Below are 21,255 nucleotides of genomic sequence, written 5' to 3'. Positions count from 1 at the left end.
CCATTAATGTTTTCTGAAGAAAATGTGCTTTTACCAGGCGGCAGGCTGCTGTTGAAGCTGGGTGATAAGGAGGTGGAGTACAGTCCAGAGTTTCGTTTCTACATCACCACCAAACTGTCCAACCCCCACTACACACCAGAAATCTCTACAAAGACCACCATAGTCAACTTTGCTGTCATGGAGCAGGTCAGTGTGTGGCTCAGGAGGTAGCAGGTCGTTATCAGAAGGTGCCTTTATCAGAAGGTCAGTGGTTTGATCCGGAGCTCCTCCAGTCTGTCATAGTGAGCTTGGGCAAGATACTGAACCCCGTGTTGGCTGTTCCACCAGTGTGTGAGCGTGTGTGAATGGTAGTGCTAGAGGTGTAGAATAAAGCATTGTATGTGTGTCTGAATGGGTGAATGTGGCTTCCATTGTAATGTGCTTTGAGAGGTCTATATAAGTGCATACATACATACATACATATATATATATATGTATGTATGTATGTATGTATATATGTATGTATGCACTTATATAGACCTCTCAAAGCACATTACAATGGAATTACATTACATTACAATGGAAGCCACATTCACCCATTCACCCCTCACATATATATATATATATATATATGTGAGGCTGTCCATTTACCATCCATTTGTGTGTGCAAGTATATTCTTTTGTATGTTTTGACTCTACTTAACTGTTGTGTACTTCTCTGTCTGTGTGTTTGTTTGTGTGTGCATGCATGCAGGGACTGGAAGCCCAACTGTTGGGGATTGTGGTGCGTAAGGAGCGTCCAGATCTCGAGGAACAGAAGGACTCTTTGGTGATCAGCATTGCTTCTGGCAAGAGAAGCTTGCAGGAACTGGAGGATGAGATCCTCAGGTTGTTAAGCTTTTTTACGCATATTGTGTTCACAAAGTGGACAAAATTGAGTTTAGTTGAATAACCAATATTATTAATATTAGTAGTACAACTATTACTGTTACAGTTCGTATTAGTAGTATAATACCAACTGTAACAGTAATAGTTGTAGCAGTTGTGAAGGCCTGCCTCCCTAAGAACCAGTGATCAAAGGTAGTGAAATGAAGATTTGTTAAAGGCCAAAACTCTGGTACTAGTCTTAATTATTAATAGTCTACTAGTAATAGAAAATAGCAACCTGGTAGCTCTACCCTGTCAACTACTGTTGGTCACTTTTCAGTTCAATAGCAGTACTTGAAAAAGTACTTGACCAGGAGGCCACTGAATAACACCCTATCTACCACTGAATTTCATCTAACAACTTTATAGTAATACTTCAGAGACCATGTGACCATATCCACTTGTTATGTAAGTCACTTAACAGCCACCCGGTAGCACCACAGCAACAAGTTCAAACACCTACTGTCCGATTCCATAGTGATCTGATCATGTCACATAAACAGGAAACCTGATTAACACAGATTTTTGGCCACTCATATAAATAACAGCTTAGCAACAACGTAGTAGCAGAACAGCTGAGCCGATCATCACAGCTTAGCTTCATGCTGCAATAGTGCATGATTTGTCTTTTAAAGCATATGATGTTCTTTTGTCAGGAAGTTCTACTAGAAATTGTTTTTTGGGTAGTTCATAAGCAAAACTCACATCTTAAAGCCTCATGGTTTCCTTTTTATTCCAAATGTTGATATTCCCAAGGAAAGAGCACTTAATAAGATTTATATGTGAAAATATGATTTGTTATTGTTTCATATATTAAGGAATTACATGACTCATTTCTAAAACTTGCATTTATAAACTTACATTTTTATCTGTGTGAGCCCTTACATATTTGTGTGTGCAAATGTTTTTCTTGGTCTGTCTTTATCTATTCCACTAGGCTGCTGAATGAGGCGACTGGCTCACTGCTGGACGATGTGCAGCTGGTGAACACCCTGCAGACATCCAAAGTGACGGCCACTGAGGTTGCAGAGCAGCTGGACAGCAGTGAACAGACCGAAATCAAGATCGACTCTGCCAGAGAGGTCAGGTGTAGGGGCAGAGGGGGGTTGCTGCTTTTCACCGGTTCTGATGATAAATTGCAACCTAATCTTTACATACTGTAAACTATAAGAAGCTGTATCTGTGGTGTATATGCATTTTCCATGTCACTTTGTGCATAGAGTATGTGTATGTGCATATAGCTTAAAGTGCTGGCTCTTAACAGGCCTACCGCCCATGTGCCCAGCGAGCCTCCATTCTCTTCTTCATCCTAAACGACATGGGCCGCATTGACCCCATGTACCAGTTCTCACTGGACTCCTACATTAACCTCTTCAACCTCAGCATAGAAAAGAGCAAGCGCAGCCAGAAGCTGGAGGAAAGGATCACCAACCTCAATGACTACCACACATATGCAGTGTACAGGTGAGGACAGATGCATCATTCAGTCAATGTTTTTTATGGACAGAGAAAGATCATGAGCCTTTTTGTGAGACATACAAAGCTAAGCAAAAGCTGTAGCACTGTGGTGTGTAGAAGGGCTGGAGCCTTTCCAAACACTGAGTGAGTGAGAAGAGAGCTCCTCCTGGGGTTATACTGCATGTAAGGTGTTTCATCATTTAAGGTGTACAGTGTAGGAGCACAGTGTAAGGCGGGTTAAAGACATTTATGTCATAACTTATCAGTTGGTTTTAACAGTTTCTGATATGGCAATCACAAACATAAATAGGCATAGGCCTGTGGAGTTACTCTAGCTAACTCAGTGTGTCATCCTCTGCAGGTACACATGTCAAGGTCTGTTTGAGGTCCATAAGCTACTCTTCAGCTTCCAGATGTGTGCCAAAATCCTGGAGGTGGCTGGCAAACTCAACATGGATGAGTACAGTTTCTTCCTCCGAGGAGGACTCGTAAGAAAACACAGAACACACACAAACATCTTGTCTTTGCCTTATATCTGATTTAGCATAATCCAACCAGACCAACATTTTATTTTCAAACACACTTAGTGTCCCAAAATAATTTCTGCTGTGTTTAAATGTAGAACCATGTAGAGGTTATGCTTCCCTTCAAAGATAGTTCCTGTCTTCACAATGTTTTTCCCAAGCTTGCCACAGCCATTAGAAAATAAGGTTTTCATAACTGTCTTTCTTCACCAGTGCATTTCTTTGATATCACTGCAACTGGTCTGGTACTGTATGAGTAATATGGGTTATTTGGTGTATGTAGTGATACACTGATGTAAGTATGACTTCCGATAAACTGAAGGGTATGTTTTTAGGTACTTAATAAGAAGAATCAGATGCAAAACCCCTGTACCAGTTGGCTGGTAGACTCCAGCTGGGACAACATCACAGAGCTGAATAAGCTGCCCAACTTCCACGGCATCATGGATTCCTTTAAACAATACCCCCAAGACTGGAACCTTTGGTTCACCAGTGCTGAGCCAGAGAACGCCACATTACCAGGTACTTTGTTTCTGAGGGAAATTCTTCCCACTAGGAACAATGAAGTTGGAGCATACTCAAAAAGACTACCAAAAGAGTGGGTGTGTGAGACAGGCAGTATGTCCAAGCTGGTGCACATTGACAGGTTTCACCTTTGTGCTGAAGTTACATTAGTACCTTTAAATGCTTTCTGTAATCAATAAAAACCCTACTGTGTGTGTATGCAGTACATTATACCCCAGTGATAATGAATATTTTCCTCTGCTATTTCTGACAACTAAGGATCTATTAATGGTTGGTTCACTGAAGACATAGAAGAGAGCGAGAGAGAGCGTGTGTGTGTGTGTGTGTGTGTGTGTGTCTGTGTGTGTGTGTGTGTGTGTGTGTATGTGTGTGTATGTGTGTGTGTATGTCTTCTTTTGCTTTATTTCATCAGTAGGAATTAGATTTGACAAAGTTTGGCTCAGGATGAATATGATAAGAGGAAGATTTTGCCACAGCCCCTGCTGAGGGCTGTGGAAGTATACTTATATTCTACATTTCTTTCAACTTTTCTTTTCATTAAATCCTTTGTTCAAAGCCCTTCTGTTTAATGATTTTCAAAGTCTCTTGAACTCCCTCCCTCTCCCCTTCTTCTCTGTTTTTTTTCTAGGTGATTGGGAGAATAAATGTAATGAGCTCCAGAAGATGTTGGTTGTGCGATCCCTGCGTCAGGACCGTGTCTCCTTCTGTGTCACCTCCTTCATTGTTAAGAACCTTGACTCTCACTTTGTGGAGCCCCCTGTTCTTGACATGAAAGCTGTGAGTGTCAGCTCTTTTCCATTTAACCCCTGTTGCTTTTTCTGTCTTGAGTTTTAGTTTGGCGACTCTGAATTTAAATGAATGAATTATGTGCTTCATACATCTCGTTTATGTAATCCTATCTCTCAAAAACAAAACTCAGGAAGCCAATCACAGTGTTTTCACAGTGTCATTTCTCATTTTCTTTCTCCTTCCTTGCTGACTCTTCTCTCTCTGTCCTCTTCCCAGGTTGTGGAGGGATCCACCTGCAGGACTCCTCTGATTTTTGTCCTGTCTCCTGGGGTTGACCCCACTGGGGCCCTGCTGCAGCTGGCTGAGGCCTCTGGCAAGAGTAAGCACTTCCATGCTCTCTCTCTGGGCCAAGGACAGGCCCCCATTGCCAAGAGCATGATCGAAGAGGGCGTCAAAAATGGTACAACACCAGTTCCTCTATCCTTCTTCCAGCTACTCTGTCTCTGATTTATTCTGCTGTTAAGCAATGTTTTTTCTTCTACAACTTTTTCTTTTAAATGTTTTATCTTTTTTTATCAGCTTATCTCAAGACCTCTTTTTCTCTGCACAGGTCACTGGGTATTCCTTGCCAACTGCCACCTCTCCCTCTCATGGATGCCTGAACTGGACAAACTAGTGGAGCAGCTACAAGTGCAGCAGCCCCACTCCAACTTCAGACTCTGGCTCAGCTCCTCGCCTCACCCTGAATTTCCCATTACCATCCTGCAGGCCGGCATCAAGATGACCACTGAACCACCAAAGGTGCATGTGCTCACACATACATATTTCCAGACTACTGCACAGGCACATATATGTACATAATATAGATGGAAACAAATCTACACAGAAGTTCTTTGTATATTAAGTATTATTTGCCAACATGCATTCTACAGTAAGATATACTGTCTATCCTCCACATAATACCCTTCCTAGTGTTAACACTGCTCACTGTCCTCAGGGTGTGAAAGCTAACATGAAGCGTCTGTACCAGCTGGTGACGGAGTCTCAGTTCAACCGCTGCTCAAGACCCGTCTTCTACCGGAGGCTGCTCTTCTCCCTTTGCTTTTTTCACAGCATCCTCCTGGAGAGGAAGAAGTTTCTTCAGCTGGGCTGGAACATTGTTTATGGATTCAACGATTCTGACTTTGAGGTCAGGGCCTCATCTGATACTGGAGGAAATAGTGACAGCTATTGGAAAGAACAGAGCAAAAACAGAAAGACCACTCTGTTGTTCAGTCTATAGAAGATGTTGGTGGTTAAAAATAATGAATGATACTGTGAAGATGATCATGGCGTGGTGGTGATTAAGTGGAATTTATGCATGGCTGATGTTTCCTTGTCAGTAATCTGCTCTAAACCACAAATATAGGCTTAAGTCAAGCAGAAAAGTCATTTTATGGCCTGTCAGAGTAAAGGCTGATTAGGCTGATGGATAATGACAATCTAGTTCAAGTGCATGGGACTGAACAGTACTTATAGCCTTTGTTAAATTATCTGTCTTCTCTACTCTGTCTTCACTGTTTCTGTCTACTCTCTGCAGAAGAACCATTTTACTCACCCTCAGTGTGTTGTTATGCATTTCAAAGTCAGTCTGTTAAATCATCTAATCGATGCACCCCCAGGTGAGTGAGAGTTTGCTGAGTCTGTACCTGGATGAGTATGAGGAGATTCCCTGGGATGCACTGAAGTACCTCATTGCTGGAGTCAACTATGGAGGTCATGTCACCGATGACTGGGACAGACGTCTTCTGACCACTTACATCAATGATTACTTCTGTGATGCTGCTGTCAACCAGCCCTACTTCAAGTGAGACCCTATAACACACACATATTTATTTCACCACAGCTTATTGTATGGAAATATATACCAGTACAAGCAATAATCAAACATGCAGTTGGAACTGCAGAGGATCCTATGCCTAGACATTTAGATATTTTAGTCTTCAAATGAATACAGACCAGCTGTAAAATCATTTCACCAGGATGCAAATTTTGGCTGCACTACAGCACCGGAGGACACTTCAACTCCCTGTTAAAGCTCCTTGCAGGTCACAGAGTGCCAGCACTACCAAGTGGACAATTAGATTATTGCAGACACATTGTGGTTCTTTCTGCACACTGACATGAGCCATTAGTCCTCAGCTTTTTTTGTTTGCTTTATTACTTGCACAAATATTGTGTCCACCCCTTATGTTTCTAAACAACCACTTTGAAAAAAACACATTTAATGCATCAGCTCAAATCAATATGGACCATACAAAGAACACTGTACATAAATGTATATTTGGAGAATAACCTGTCTTGCACTGCATTCAGGCAGAGTGACCCATAGGATGTTTTTTGTGCAGCTGTGGTGAAGGACAGTGACTGTCCTGCAGTACAATGAAAACACTTCCTGCAGCTGCCCCCAGTAGAACATTTATTTTGGTATCATCAATACATTAAAATTGAGTGTATTTTTGTTATTCTTATTCTAAGGGTTTTGTGTCGCTGCACTTGAATTATTATACTGAATTACATTAGATGAGATGAAAATAATCTCTACAGGGAAACTGGGTCATGGGTCACTGCTTTGGCAGGAAATACAATTGGGAGAACAATAGCCCTAATACTGTGCCCTGAGACTCTCAAAGCTATTTGCCATTAAAGGTAATGACACAAATTAAATTAATGCATGCAATATCTTTGTTTACAGCTTCACAGGTTTGATGCTACAGCACTAGTTGTTTATATTAATAGATATACAGATGGGAGAATGTACAGAATGTTGTACAGAACATTGAGAAATGTGTTCAAAATGTGCTCTTGTGTAGCCTGTTGTCAACTATTTACATATGCAAATAGATGACAGTTTTTCCTTTCCTGTACCACTGTTTATAAACATCATTTCATATCACTGACTTTATACTCTGTCACCCCCCCTTTCTCAGGTTGTCTCCCTTAACCTCCTACTACATCCCCCGTGATGGTCCCCAGACTGTATACAAGGAACATATCAGCATGCTGCCATCCACAGAGAACCCTGAGGTGTTTGGCCAGCACCCCAATGCTGACATTGCCAGTCAGATTGCTGAAACCAGAACGCTGTTTGACACCCTGCTCTCCCTGCAGCCCCAGGTCACCAGCCCCACTACTGCAGGGGCAAGGCCAAGTAGAGAAGATAAGGTGAGGGGAGTACAGACTTGCATTAGATGATGTAGGTTTTATATCTACACCATAGTAGCACAGTATCATGGCCATATAGTTTCATCTCTGTCATAAAGTATGCACAGATATTAATTTAAGCATCTCCATGTCAGTAGAATTTTAAAGCTAATAATCTGAACTCTCAGTGGCATTAGATTTCAGATCACACTCTGTTTTGGGACCAACTGTTGAAGATCAGCACTTCGTGAAAAAAGTCGAAGTCATCTGCATACAAATACAAATAATTATGAGATTATCAAAAGTCTCACCTATTTTACTTTACATGCATTTAACTACCCCAAAACATGTATTGTATATAATTTGAACAAAAATGTATATGATACAATTTACCAGCTGTCTGCCTGCATGGCCTGGAAGGCATACCAGCACGCTAAGTGTATACATAGATAATCCTCTGACGTTCATTTTTTTCAGAAAGTTTTTCATGGTTGACCTCTAATAAAATCTAAAAAATCCAAACTGTCAGATCTCAGAAAGGGCTATAGGTTTTTAGTCATCACAACACAGCACAGAAATAACAACACTGAGATCATGGTCATGTTGAATGCCATGAACTAGACAGACAGTAAAACAAGCGTCAGGAAGAAACTGAGGTTATGTATTTCAGATGATGTGATCAGTTCTTGATACCTTATTGTCATCTAGCTCACTTAAAGCTTACGACAGGTCATCAGACCTCATTATGTTTCAGTGCGTTCAGCCAAATGTTAATTCCAGCCAAGTTTAATATGCAATAATACCCCTGATTGCTCTACAGCTGTAATGTGACTTGTTTTATCACCTACAGTGTGCCTGATACTGTTTTTGTTTTCAGCCATTAAATTAGTTCCTATGGCATTTGTGATTGTTTTCATCATGTTCACCAATCTGAGTAGTAAGAGCAATTTTATATCCAGTCAAGATCAGCTGCTGCATAGTAGAGGACTCTGGCCTGGCACATGGATGAATGTTCTCTCTGGCCAGAGTCCCAGATTAGAGCTGAGTGTATGAATAAAATCCTCCATCACTGTATAATTTTATGTTACAGTATAAATGTTGATGTAGTAAATTTTCTGGAAAATCATTTAAAATTGTTTATGGATAAAACAACCAAACTTAATTTATTTCAAACACAGATATTAAAACAATAGCTACTCAAAATAATGACTAGCTTTGAAAGGTTCTCTCCATAGAGACCATATCGACTGTATATTTGATTTTTCCCTGCAATCCTGACACATCCATGTGGTTACACAGCAGTGGCAGAGGGTCACTGGTGTAATAAGATACAGATCCAGGAATCTGTGCTTCTTTGTGGAGAAAAGTGTGCTATAAAGTTTTAGGAGAGGTCTCAAAGGGTACCCTTGAAAACCTGAGAACTGAATCTGTTTGTTGCTGTCTGAAATTGATATCGCATGTGTTCTGTTAGTCTAACACTTTGTATAACACAACACTCAAATTGTATGAAACAGAGCTACCACATGCTGCATGTTTTGTATTCAGGTTTAGATATGTCTTTGAAAGCCAGAGATGACTGTTTTGTTTTGAAAGTGAAGTGAGCAGGATCCTTTTGAAACCGTCTGCCATTCCTGTATGTCCAGTGTCCACTGTAACAAACTGGCTGTGGTTTGGCAGTAGTTTCTCTCAGTGCTTTAAATGTGCTTTACATGTTACGGCAATAAAATGATGCCGACAAACAGGTGTGAGTTCAGCTGATAATTCTTAGTGTCATCATCCAGCCCCTTTTTAGTGTTTCTTGTGCTTGTTGGGGTACTTTGGAGTGTGTGTGTGTCTCTCTTTTGGAAAGAATTACAATTAAGACTCTCAGCCCAAGCCGTTGTAAGGTGTCTAATTTTATACAGCTCCAACATCTGACAGTCATCTGTGAACATAATATAACATCATATAACATATCTCATCTGCTTTTGTACAACGTTTCTTCGGTGCCTCTAGGTGTTACGGCTGTTGGGAGACGTTCGTGGGAAGATTCCAGCATTGATTGACTATGAGGGCACCAGGTCTCTCCTCCAGGACAACCCGTCACCTCTTAATGTGGTCCTGCTACAAGAGATCCAGAGATACAACTCTCTGCTGGACACCATCATGTATGAAGTGGGATAGTGTGTGTGTGGTGCAATGAGAGCTCCAGTTAATAGAGGGCTGATGGGTGGTTTATACAGATAAATGTATACAAAATGAATAAATGAGGGAATAATGTGGGGTAGAAGAAGGAACATGAATCTGAGTAGGCCAATATTTAGTAGAGTGGTGGCAGATCAGTGTGGTTATTAAGCTGAATATCTCCTTGTATTCCAAAAACATTAAGTATTATTTGCAATCTCTCATCATATATATCAATTATTACACATTTAGCCAGGTTTAGGCTTACATAAGAAACTCCGGCAAAAATGATTGTGTTTAAGTTACAACCCACATAAAATGAATATGCTACATAGAACAATTAGAAAAAATACCCAGCCTGTTTGTTTGTGTTATTATGTCTGAGGTGCAGGGCAATTCCAGTCGATCCAGACTAGGAAGCAGTGAGGACTAAATACTAATACAACACAAGGGGGTAAAGATAACAGATATGCTGCTGCAACTGTGTATGTTTGTGTCTTAGTTTGTCTCTGGTGGAGTTGGAGAAAGGGATCAAAGGCTTAGTGGTGATGTCATCCAGCTTGGAGGAGACCTTCCACTGCATCTATGACGCCCGTGTACCACCGCTGTGGGAAAAGGTGCCAGACACACACACACACACACACACACACACACACACACACACAAATCACCCACAATAACAGTCTTCTTAAATTCTCCTACAACACAAGTTCTTTTGAAGCACATGAATATGCTTTATTCCCTTCATTTATTCTGTGGTTATCTTTTCTCTGCTGGCTGAGGCGCTCTCAACTTCTCACTTCTTATAATGTATGAATGATGCACATTCACATACTGTATGTGCGTGAGAGATACACATTGTATGTGTGATGCACATGCAGTATGAGAGGTGAGACATCCTGATGTGAGACGTGGGACTGCACCTGCTACCTTCCTTTTATCTCACAGACAGGAATGAAGGAGTGCTGGTAGGATCAATCATACTGAGACTGTCCTCCCTTTGGAAAGTTGAGAGTACTGAAATAACACATGACAAAAAAGACAGGATTAATTATTTTAAAAAGAATGCTTTGAAAAAGGTAGCAAAGCATGAAAACATCCAAGGTAAACAATGAAACAAATGTAGCCTTTATTGGTTCGGCTGCTCTGATAATCAAGTAGTGACCACGTATTTCCTTGTGAGGGTCTCAGATAATGTTTCAATGCAGACAGCTATGTTTATTTTTCCATTGTTTTTTCTGACTTTGTTTGCATCCAAGCTTTTTTCTCTACAACAAGTATGACAGGTTTCTATTGTGTGCTGCCATCTAACAGAGTCCATTGAGAGTCTTGAGTATTGATCTCTGACTGTGATCCGATCAGCACCAATCTTTTCTGCTCTCCTCAGCCAGTCCAACAGCTGCAGGCCTGTGTCTGTACTGACTCACTGGTCTGTTATTAAAGGTGTATTTATCCATCACTCTGCCTGGCTGCACTGACACACACTTATTGTTCTCCTCTGTCCAACCACACACACACGCAGTGATGTGGCTCTGGCAGCGTTCCAGCTGTAATTCTGTCTGAACGCTCCATTCTGGCTTCATTATCACTGGACCTCTTTTTACAGTCAGGAGAGAACACAGGGTGCTGTCAGCTCGGGTCAAGGGGCTAGAAAAGATTCTGGATTCTGTTCAAGTGTGTGTGTGTGTGTGTGTGTGTGTGTGTGTGTGTGTGTGTGTGTGTGTGTGTGTGTGTGTGTGTGTGTGTGTGTGTGTGTGTGTGTCCACTAAGCAGGAGTCATGTAGGGCATTTCATGTTTATCTTCAGGCGTCTGATTCTGTCCTTATTGTGGGATGTGCATGAAAGCATGTATCCATATACCTCTGTACATTTGTTTGTGTGCATGTTTGTGCACATGTATATATATTTGTGGGTAGCTGTTCATCAGGTGCAGCATACCTTGGCCCTTGGTGGCTGAACAAAGACTGCATCTGTGGACTAATCATAGTGTAATAAGCAAAGTAAACCATCCAAGGCCTGCTCCACTTTCCTAAAAAGACCCTGAGCTCATTGTGCTCCAGCCAGCGGCTTATTCCTGCTGGGTGTACTGTATGTGCATCTGTGTGTGTGTGTGTGTGTATCTATTTCCTTTTATAGGAGTATTCGGCAGCTATTAGTGCTGCTGCCTCCAGCTGAGCTTCTCTCTTCTACTGACCACTTGTAAAGTAGACAATTCTGTCTTTCTCTTTTCTTTCTATTTCTGGCTCTCATCCATCTTTCTGTCTTTTCACTATGTCTCTGTTTTTTTTGTGTGTATGTACTTTGGTTCCTCATTCTTATCATTTTCACTCCTTGTACATCTCCCTTCTAGTGTTCCCTCCATTGTGTTGTATTCTGTCTCTCTATCTCTTCATGCCTCATCTGGTCCGTGCAGCAACAACAGCCCCTCATAGACTCTCTGTCCTCCTTATTTATCCCTCCATCCCTGCATCTCTCTCTTCTCCGCCCCTCCTTGGCATGGCAGCCTGTCATTAGTTCTGAGCTCACAGACTCATGGCTTTAATTTTGGCTTGACTGCCTCTCTGACTCCGGCCATTTTGTATCTGGTTTCTTCACAAGGCTGTCTGTGTGAGCGTTTAGGGCCTGTATAGCATTTGTGCATGTAAACAATTTGGAAGCGATTTGCAGATCTGTTATGCAAATGTATATAGGGCATGCACACGTCACTGTATGCAGAGATATAACATCTCTGTTTAGAGGGCATTTCCTCTTGCGTGACAAACATGCAAAAAGGCTTTTATTCCCCTAGTGCACTCAGTATGTCTTTGAGTGTGAATCTTTTTGTCCACATGCCATGAATGGTGGGTGTGTTGTGTATATTAATCAGACAAAATAAATGAGAGATTCAATTTTATGTCAATAAAAGTTACTATATATATATATATATATATATATTGCCGAGGCTGTGTACCCAGTTAGCCCAGTTAGCCCAGTTAGCTGCTACATATGAGAGGTTGCTAGATTATGAAAACAAGTGAAAGTATAACATGTATAGATAAAGAGATTTGATATAAGAGATTTGTTATGATAACCTTCCAACAAAAGTAATTCAAGTAGAAATGTTAAGTCATTCAAAGCAAGACAAAATGTCTGCCTGCTACTGTAGATCTGCACAGGCAAGTATTCCAGGGACCTGAGGCCCAAACAGCAGAGGTCCACTCACTTCAGCCAAGAGGACTCAGACTAATGTTCTGCAGTGGACCAGCTCTGAGGGGGTTCAAAGTTCAGACAGAAAGCTAGATACCAGGCTGTGAAGAGTTCAATAAAGTTTTCAATTACATGAGTGGGGACAGGTGCCAGTGCAAAGATGCATAAATTGCTGCGATATAAACTGATTTTTTGCAGCTTGCCAGGGATGGAGGCATTGTTTTCGGGGTTTCTGTGTGTCCCATTCTCATGAATGCGATATCTTCAAATTTGCCTCAAACATTCATTTGGAATCAAGGATGAAGTGATTAGAATCTGGTGGTCAAGGCTCAAGGCCATTGTGACATCATATTTTTTTGCAAAAACACCTGGGGCTATTATTCAGAGCTGTAACTCAGGAAGGGGAGCTTGTGATCATATTTCCTGCCACTTGGCTGGTTGGTGGAGGTGGTAATTCTAGTTTCAAAGGCAGGAGTATGGTGACCAGGAATTCAAATAAGATGAAAGCAAGGCACAGATAGTCAAATGATAAAGATAAACTCTGTACTGATCTAATTGTATCAATTATATAAGGTGGAATAAAGACTTAAACTTCAATGCTGAAATGACAGCCACACTGTCATAGTCTAACAGACCTACCCTGAAAAACTTTGGTCTTTTTGCTTTGTGACAGAGGATCAGTATAGACCTACTGGCAGATTTATGGCAGCTTGACGTCTGCTGAAGAACATAAGAATGGTGAATTGTTTCATGATCTCTTACACCAGGGCAATACTCAGACAAATACATACACAGGACAACACATAATGAAGATGTTTCATGTTACACTGTTTGGATTCATGAATTTGTGGGGAACTGTATTTCTTTCCGGCACTGTCAGTGACATTGCTGTTTTTGACAAGGTCATTTGTGAATCAATTAGCTGACTGACAGACATTGTGTAACTGAAGTGTGTGAGTGTGGAGACTGGCATCTCATTACTTTTGATGTATTTTAGACTAAATGGTTAATTGATTTCTTGAAAAAGTAATAAGTGAATTGCTTACTAATGAAAATAATTACTTACAATTAGCTAACAGTTCTATCAAAATTCATAATCTGTATTACTTTTGTTGCATTAGATAAGGAAAAAGATAAACATTTATAACAGTACACATCCTCCCTCAGAATCAAGATTGTGATGTGGTAGATTATTTGTAGATTCCTCTGAATCTTCTGTCTATCTTCAAATCATATTTGTTCCTTAAGTGATACCAAATCAACCAAAGGAAGTAAAAGTTGTCTTATTAAAATTTGAACACAACTACAGGAAATTTCACAGTTCTCCCACACCACTTCTGAATCCCTTTATGTGTGTTGGTAAGACTTAGAGGCCATCAGCCATCGCTCAGTGCTACTGCATTACTCTGGGCTTTCTCCCATTATGTTTAGCTGCCAACAGCTGGAAGCATGAAATGAGTGTAGATTTGCCATCTCTCTCTCTCTCTCTCTCTGTCCACTAGGCATACCCCTCACTGAAGCCCCTGGCAGCGTGGACCAGGGATCTTTGCCAGCGAGTCGATCAGTTTGCTCGCTGGGCAGAAATGGCCCAGCCCCCCAACTTGTTCTGGCTGTCCGGCTTCACCTTTCCTAATGGTTTCCTTACTGCTGTGCTGCAGTCTTATGCTCGACAGCATAATGTGAGATTTCACTCAACCACATCCACACAGGCAGAAAGACAGTTAATAGTGAAACACTACACTATACACAGCTTGTATTTTCTTGTTTGTAACAGATGGTCATACATTTTTGAATTTTATCCAATAGGTTTTTGAAGAAGTTTCATAAGCCTAACCCGGTTAACTATGATATTCTACAACCAAAGATTAAACTGAAAAGTAAACAAAACTAAAAATACAAAATGTTATGTTGCATACCAACAGCTACAATTTCATTTTTTGTGAGTTTAATGTACGTCCTCTTTAATCTTCCCAGCACATACAACACACAATTAAAACACCCTGGGAAGTGCTTGCTGATGCTGACACAGTCGTTTTCAGAGATACACTGAAGTCACTCCCTGTGTTGGTTTGGCAAACACAACCTGCTGAATACTCGTTTCCCTTTTCTCTTTGGAGTCCTTTTAATCTCAGCCTCTCACAGCCAACAGCCACCACACTTAACGCTGTACATTAGGAGACTTGAGTTATATATCTAACAGACATGTATTCATACCTTTCACTTGCAGTGCTCTGCTGCAGTGAATGGAAATGTCCTTGTTTGACTTTTGGACCAGTGATAGTAACAGTATCTTTTCTATCCAAACAGATAACATTGTGTGAAACTGTTCTTGCAGATATCAGTGGACACGCTGTCCTGGGAGTTTATAGTATCCACTGTAGATGACAGCAACCTCCTTCACCCGCCCAAGGTGACTCCCTGGACACACTTTTCTATTTCCATACAGATTTACATAAACCTGCCATCAGACCACTTTTTCTGAGGCTTTCAGCTCCCAGCAGTCATCGCCACTTTCCATCACATTTTTCATTTCTACTCAAACTTTGACAGTGTGTTTTTTCCTGAAAAACTTATTTCCATTCATAGCAGCACACCACTTTGTGCCTCCCTCTCCCCATTACACAAATCCGCTTTCATTTTTTCACGGAGCAGTTTTACAATTCAAATTTTGACAGTGCAGTAAAATGTTTTCATTTATCTTGATGCTGTCGATCCAGAATTTCTGTCATTGTAACTCTTTATCTCTCACTTCATCTTATTTTATTCTTCTCTGTGTCAGCTCTTCTGTGCCTCCCCTTGTTTCTCCCACCTTTCTCTCCATTTTACCTCCCTGTGCTACTCCAAAACCAGGGCATACCTCCATTCTCCTCTCCTTTCTCTGCCACTCCTGTTTTTCCTCTCTCCTTTCCTTCCTTTCACTCTTTCCTCTATCTTCCTCTTTCTTTCTTCCCTCTCTACTCCTTCCTTCTTTTCCCCTGCAGCCCTCCCTTTTCCCATGTTTTCACCCCCCCCCTCTTCTTTCCTCTCTCAGTTGCATTAGCTAATTGGCATGGCTGTTTGTCATAGCTCTATGCAAAATGTCATCTCCAAACAAATGTTCATATCTCTCGCCCCTTCCCTCCTTTTACTTGTTGCTCTGTTTTACCCCCTCCTCTCTGCCTCTCCCCCCTGTAGGATGGGGTATTTGTCCGAGGTTTGTACCTGGAGGGGGCAGGTTGGGACGAGAAGAACTCCTGTCTGGTGGAAGCTGAACCCATGCAGATGGTCTGTCCCATCCCCACCATCCACTTCAAACCAGCAGAGAACCGCAAGAAGATGGGCAAGAGTGAGTTGTCTTGACTTCTGTTTGTCAGGAATTCCCTAACTACATGGATGACTGTCTTTTCATCTTCCTCTCCTTGTTGTTTTTTTTTTATTTTTTACATTTTCTCTTTTCTTGTTTTATTATATTTTGATTGATTGATTTGATGATATTTTTGGTTTCTTGTTTTCTCCATTTGTTTGTATGTAGTTTGTGATCTAATGCCCTGCAGCTATACTGTCTCAACTCTGTCCGTCTGTCTGTGTGTGTGTGTGCGTGCGTGCGTGCGTGCGTGCGTGCGTGTAGGTATGTACCTGTGTCCGTGCTACTACTTCCCAGTGCGGTCAGGGGGGGCAGGCCGAGCATCTTTTGTGGTCGGTGTAGAGCTCAAATCGGGAATTGTGACCCCAGACCACTGGATCAAGAGAGGGACTGCTCTTCTCATGAGCCTGGACAACTAAAGGCCTTAACGCACAAACATGCACATTGACTCTGACACTTTGATTCTTATTATTTATTGTTTTAGCTGTTTATTACTTTATATACACTTTATAAAATATGATTTAGCAATGAACAGTCTGATTCATTCTTTGACACTTCCTGGTAAGTTCTTTTTCTCCTCTCTTTCCTTTTGGCCTCTGTTCTCTGCCGTCATCTGACCGATTATTCACTCCCCTCCACAGACCTGCATCAGTCTTTCCATGTTGACCCCCTTTTATCCTGCTCAAACACAGACTGGGAATAGTTTCCTACGGAGAACTGTGTGTTGTACTGGAAACTTGTTTCTTTGTAACATCTGGATTAAGTGACTGTCTGGACACTGAAGTGTCTGTTCCAGTGCTCATTGAATTCTTTGGTAATCTGATGAGCTGTTATGCATTGTCATCTTTTTTGTGTTAACATAACAGCATTGCCAATGCACTTGTGTGTAGACAGCCCAGGGCTATGAAAAATAAAACAATGTGCTAAAAATTAGCTACATAGCATCACTGGAAATCAGCGCTTTGGTTTTGGAATACAATAAATTTCCAAATACATTTCCTTTAAAATAAGCCCATGATATATCACTTCCTGGCTGTGTGCACTTACTGACGAGACAGTCATGAAAACCCAGATCAGTTAAAATTAACAGTTCAAAGTCTGTAACCAGTAGTTTTACTTCTTTAAAACCAAAGAACATAAACATTCTGTGAGAATTAGCTTTATATTTGGTTTAGCACTCATTTTCACACAGTAAGAACACACACATGCAGGCACATGTGCATGCAAACAATGCAGTTAATCAAGGTGAGGTAAAGGATATTTTTATGCTAATATGCATTTCCCCAAGCTGAAAAAGAGGATGGAGGGAGGGAGCGACTGAAGGAGAAATGAACCTATTCAAACAAATGAATTCTAATGAAGTTTCACAGACAAGACGTTTGGAGTCGGTCAGTGTTGTGAGGGAGAGGGCCCGGACTTCCCCACTGGAAAGGACTCAGCCCAAACTCCTGAAAGGGAGGGAGAGAAAAACAAGAGAACGACCCTGGAGAAAGTGAGCCGGGAGGAAGAATGGTCCAGTAATGAGAGAGGGGAACAGAGAGAGGGGGGCCTGAGTTCAAGGTTGTATTCAGACTTAAGGATTGTCCCCCTGAAAGACTGAACACAGACTTCCTCAGGGTTTAAGAGCCTCTTTATCAGACCCAGGTCTGTGTGTGTGTGTGTCTCTGGTGGTCTCTGGTTGGGTGGGAGATGGAGGGGGCACTCACAGCAACATGCTGAATTCAAATTCAAATTGGCTTATTCTCAGGGCTGGTTGTAACAAAAATATCAGACTAGGGAGGTGCTTTTTTATTTATGCATAAAAGCTTCAGCTGAAATGAACTAGAATGTAAATGTGGTGTGGAAACATTTGAGATATATTAGTTATGTGGTAAGAATTAACTTTCCTGTCTAATATGTTTAATTTGTGTTTTCCCGGACCGAAATACAGTATTCAAAGTTTAGAGAAAGTGCTACAGTCACACAAATTTGCGGCGTTTATCATTTTGTAGGAGGTGGTGACTGTGTTCAAACAGTGGCTGTCTTAGTTTCGAGCCAAGGCTTTCAAAGCTCCCAGTCCGCAGAAATATTCATTTCTTGAGGGCACTGGAAGCCAACTTCTTCCATCTGCTTATCCACTCAGAAACAGCCCCTTTGAAAATTCCTGTGTTTAGAAGAAATGTTGTGCACATTAATGAATGTCAGTGATGTGGGAATCCAGAATTTATCATGTAAAGGATCTGGATTTAAAAATGTTGTCTGTCATTTTAAGAGGACAAGCAATTGGAAATGTCTGATCACATTATTCTGTCTCCTAATGAAAGTAGTATTACTTAAATTGAACCAATCTGCAGGTGGGGATCCCCCTGACAGCACCTCCAGCTCCCCTGACAGCCAGCTGAATCTCTGTCTCAGAGCCACTATCCATGATGGGTTTGTCTTGTGCTTTAATTTGATTTCCTGGCAAGCTCCTGCCCCAGTTTCAAGTTTCTGGGGAAATGACAAAATTACCAGACATCTCCAAATAACAACTTTTGATTCCTCAAGTGGCTCTTGGCCCCCTTGATACAGTTACTACGTCCAACTTGAGAGCCTGACTCTTGAACCAAATAGTTACAAGGGGAAAACCTGGGGTCCAGTTGTTCTCCATTGAATAGTAGTTTATAATGGAATTTGGGCAAGTTGTACAGTGTGTTTGCCAGTGACTATGGAGGCGGGGCAGTTAATGTCCAAGACTCTTCCACCGAAAATAAACCTGCATGAGGGAAGAGAGAGAAGGAGAGAGAAAGGGAGAGGGAGGGAGGAGGAGGAAGGAAAGAGCCTTTCAACGGGGACAGAAGGGAAAGAGTCTCCGTTTCAATGGAATAAAAACTGCGCAATTTCTTTAAGGACTGCCTGCTCGGATCGCGGTGGACCATTCCCCTCTATGAAATGGATATCAGTTGTGTTTTTGGATGATTGAGGTATCCGTGCCCATTGCAACCCTTGCCGCCTTTCAGGCTACAGAAGCTGGCGATTTTTTACCAGATGGTCTTGAGAGAGGGGAAAAGAGCTGTACAGTCGTTTAGAAAGGCGATCTGACCGTGCAGAGATGCAAGACCAGTGATGAGTCTGTCCGTCATGTCTTGCCCATGGGCGAACACATCCACATTTCCTCAGCCTGGGCTGTGATCTGTCTGCGTATACAGTGCTCCCCGTGTCGACGTTTGCACCTAAACGCGTTATGGATGTTGAATGGGGTTTCATGTTTTTTGGGAGAGGGATTTTAGGGGGCTGCGTCATCCGTGGCTGGGAAAGGAGATGGACTGCTTTGCAGATTTTCCACTATTTCACAGTTTTAACAGCGAGAGTGAGCACGGCGCCTCCCCGGCAGATTTTGGATTGCACATAAAAGGTAAGCATGATGCATAGTATGAGTCTATGGATGCATACACACTGACATGTGAGGCTGTACTGCCCCTATTACCTAATTGTAACAGGGGAACCAATGAGCCTCCATTGAAAACAACCTGAACTACAGTCTCCTCATCCTGTAATAAATCTCACAGGACACGATCTACACCACAGCAAAAAAAAAGAAAGAAAGAAAGAAATACGAGCCACTACAGGAGAATTTGTATCGCTGTGGGAGACAATTGTAAGTCCTGTAAACTCGGGATTCTGCATATCAGACACATGCATGTACATGAAAACACAAGGCTGTATGACTGTAGAGATTTGTGCACAATGGTTTGATGGCGTTACATAATTGCTGATACACTCCGCTTCAGCGCATCTCTAACTTTACATGGATGCGGCCGATAAGTTTGGATACTGCAGCGCTTACATTTGACCGTGCGGCCGCCAGCTGCTCCGTCTCTTCTCCCCAAACCCACCCCGAAACTGAGGTCGGTGATGTCATGTTTTTACGGTAAGGAAGGAATAGTTACGGGAAGGTAGGTCTGGAGTTGGTGATGTCGCAATCGCCTGCTGCTGATCTCGGCTACACGTTCATAAAAGCACGAAAAGGCGACGGATCGTGGCCGTGGGTGTGATATGCGGCGTGTGGTTGTGATATTTTGCGGACTGTGGCGCGAACAGCACCTATATCTGAATGAAATGCGGGCTCGCTGGGGCTGGAGAAAGGAGTGTCGCATTTTCTTTCACAAAATGTCATGTGGTGAAGTTGTGGCGGGTTCTCCACTATTTCCAGGAAGAGCGTTTGAATGTTCTTCCCTGGGATTTATTTTCTGTCTCCACCCTCTCGCCGCTGCGCCCGCGGCACTGCGGATGGTCTGCCACTGGATGGCGACCCGGGACAGTGATTTGGTCGCATGACTTCAGGACTTGTATGGGGGTCTGGCTTTGCTCATGAGAGGGGCCGCTATCATACATACCGCTGTCCTACACAGCTGGAGTATCATATAGACCATAATAACCCCACCTGCCTCTCATGCTGCGTCCAAATGTAACACCACGAAATCATCTCAATTATTATGAAAGAGGTGTTTGACTTAGTTGCATGTGTCCACGTGAAAAAAGCGACGATGAATTAAACCTAAATAACCCCCCCCCCCCCCCCCCCCCAGTTCTGGACTGAGCTGTCGATGGACTGATGTCCCACAATGCAGTGCTACTCCAGGAGCTGCGCGCAGCTGCCAACAACTTTAATTAATTGTGGCCAGTGACGAAACAAAACAACAACAAAATGATAACGGAAGCTCTGGATAAACACATCGATTTATTGTTATTTATTTTACAAAACTGGGATCTTTACATGTGAATAAAGGACCTGCGCATCTGTTTTAGGGCTAAACGGTAAGGTGCCCTGTTTATTTCTTGCACTAAACAACAAAACAGAAGATGATGGCACAGCTTCTAGTAGTATGTTGTTATTATTTATCTTTCTAATTATTTGTTATTGCAGTTTCTTCTCTGCACTGCCACTTTGCTGCTGTAACACTGTGAATTTCCCCACTGTGGGACTAATAAAGGCGATCTTATCTTATCTTATCTTATCTTATCTTATCTTATCTTATCTTATCTTATCTTATCTAGTGAACATGCCACTCTGGTGTTTGTATGACGTCCAGTCTGCTGGTGGCAGGTGTAATGCTGCAAACTTGTCTTTTGAACGACCCACACATTACTGTTAAAATAAAACTAAATGCACGCCCTGTGTAAACCTGGCAGTTCCCAATAATTTAACATTTACAGTAAGTTTGAATTGTTCTCATGTAAAATTGTTTCCTGTCACACCACTATGAAATGTGACCAACG

General features: G+C 41.9%; 2 protein-coding genes across 2 annotated transcripts in view; both read left to right on the top strand.

Moving 5' to 3' along the window:
- The window catches only part of dnah2 (dynein, axonemal, heavy chain 2), a 64,217-nt gene extending 47,672 nt beyond the window's left edge, over positions 1-16,545 (top strand). Inside the window, exons 71-88 of the mRNA XM_071477867.1 lie at positions 38-186; positions 734-867; positions 1,844-1,988; positions 2,171-2,370; positions 2,726-2,852; positions 3,224-3,410; positions 4,042-4,190; positions 4,419-4,602; positions 4,753-4,943; positions 5,140-5,331; positions 5,804-5,988; positions 7,112-7,346; positions 9,321-9,472; positions 9,991-10,105; positions 14,177-14,353; positions 15,010-15,084; positions 15,849-15,999; positions 16,282-16,545. Coding sequence (XP_071333968.1) covers positions 38-186; positions 734-867; positions 1,844-1,988; positions 2,171-2,370; positions 2,726-2,852; positions 3,224-3,410; positions 4,042-4,190; positions 4,419-4,602; positions 4,753-4,943; positions 5,140-5,331; positions 5,804-5,988; positions 7,112-7,346; positions 9,321-9,472; positions 9,991-10,105; positions 14,177-14,353; positions 15,010-15,084; positions 15,849-15,999; positions 16,282-16,436 — 2,903 coding nt within the window. The 3' untranslated portion in view covers positions 16,437-16,545. The remainder of the gene's footprint in view (positions 1-37; positions 187-733; positions 868-1,843; positions 1,989-2,170; positions 2,371-2,725; positions 2,853-3,223; positions 3,411-4,041; positions 4,191-4,418; positions 4,603-4,752; positions 4,944-5,139; positions 5,332-5,803; positions 5,989-7,111; positions 7,347-9,320; positions 9,473-9,990; positions 10,106-14,176; positions 14,354-15,009; positions 15,085-15,848; positions 16,000-16,281) is intronic.
- A 2,259-nt stretch (positions 16,546-18,804) lies between these two features.
- Positions 18,805-21,255, top strand: part of kdm6ba (lysine (K)-specific demethylase 6B, a) — a 94,190-nt gene continuing 91,739 nt past the window's right edge. Inside the window, exon 1 of the mRNA XM_071477868.1 lies at positions 18,805-19,390. The gene's annotated coding sequence lies outside the window, so the exon portion shown is untranslated. The remainder of the gene's footprint in view (positions 19,391-21,255) is intronic.

Source organism: Trachinotus anak, unplaced genomic scaffold (genome assembly GCF_046630095.1).
Source record: "Trachinotus anak isolate AG129_WGS33_773 ecotype Australia unplaced genomic scaffold, CSIRO_AGI_Tana_v1 ptg000005l, whole genome shotgun sequence".
In the NCBI taxonomy this organism is placed as follows: Eukaryota; Metazoa; Chordata; class Actinopteri; order Carangiformes; family Carangidae; genus Trachinotus; species Trachinotus anak.
This window is presented reverse-complemented; position numbering and strand designations above follow the sequence as displayed.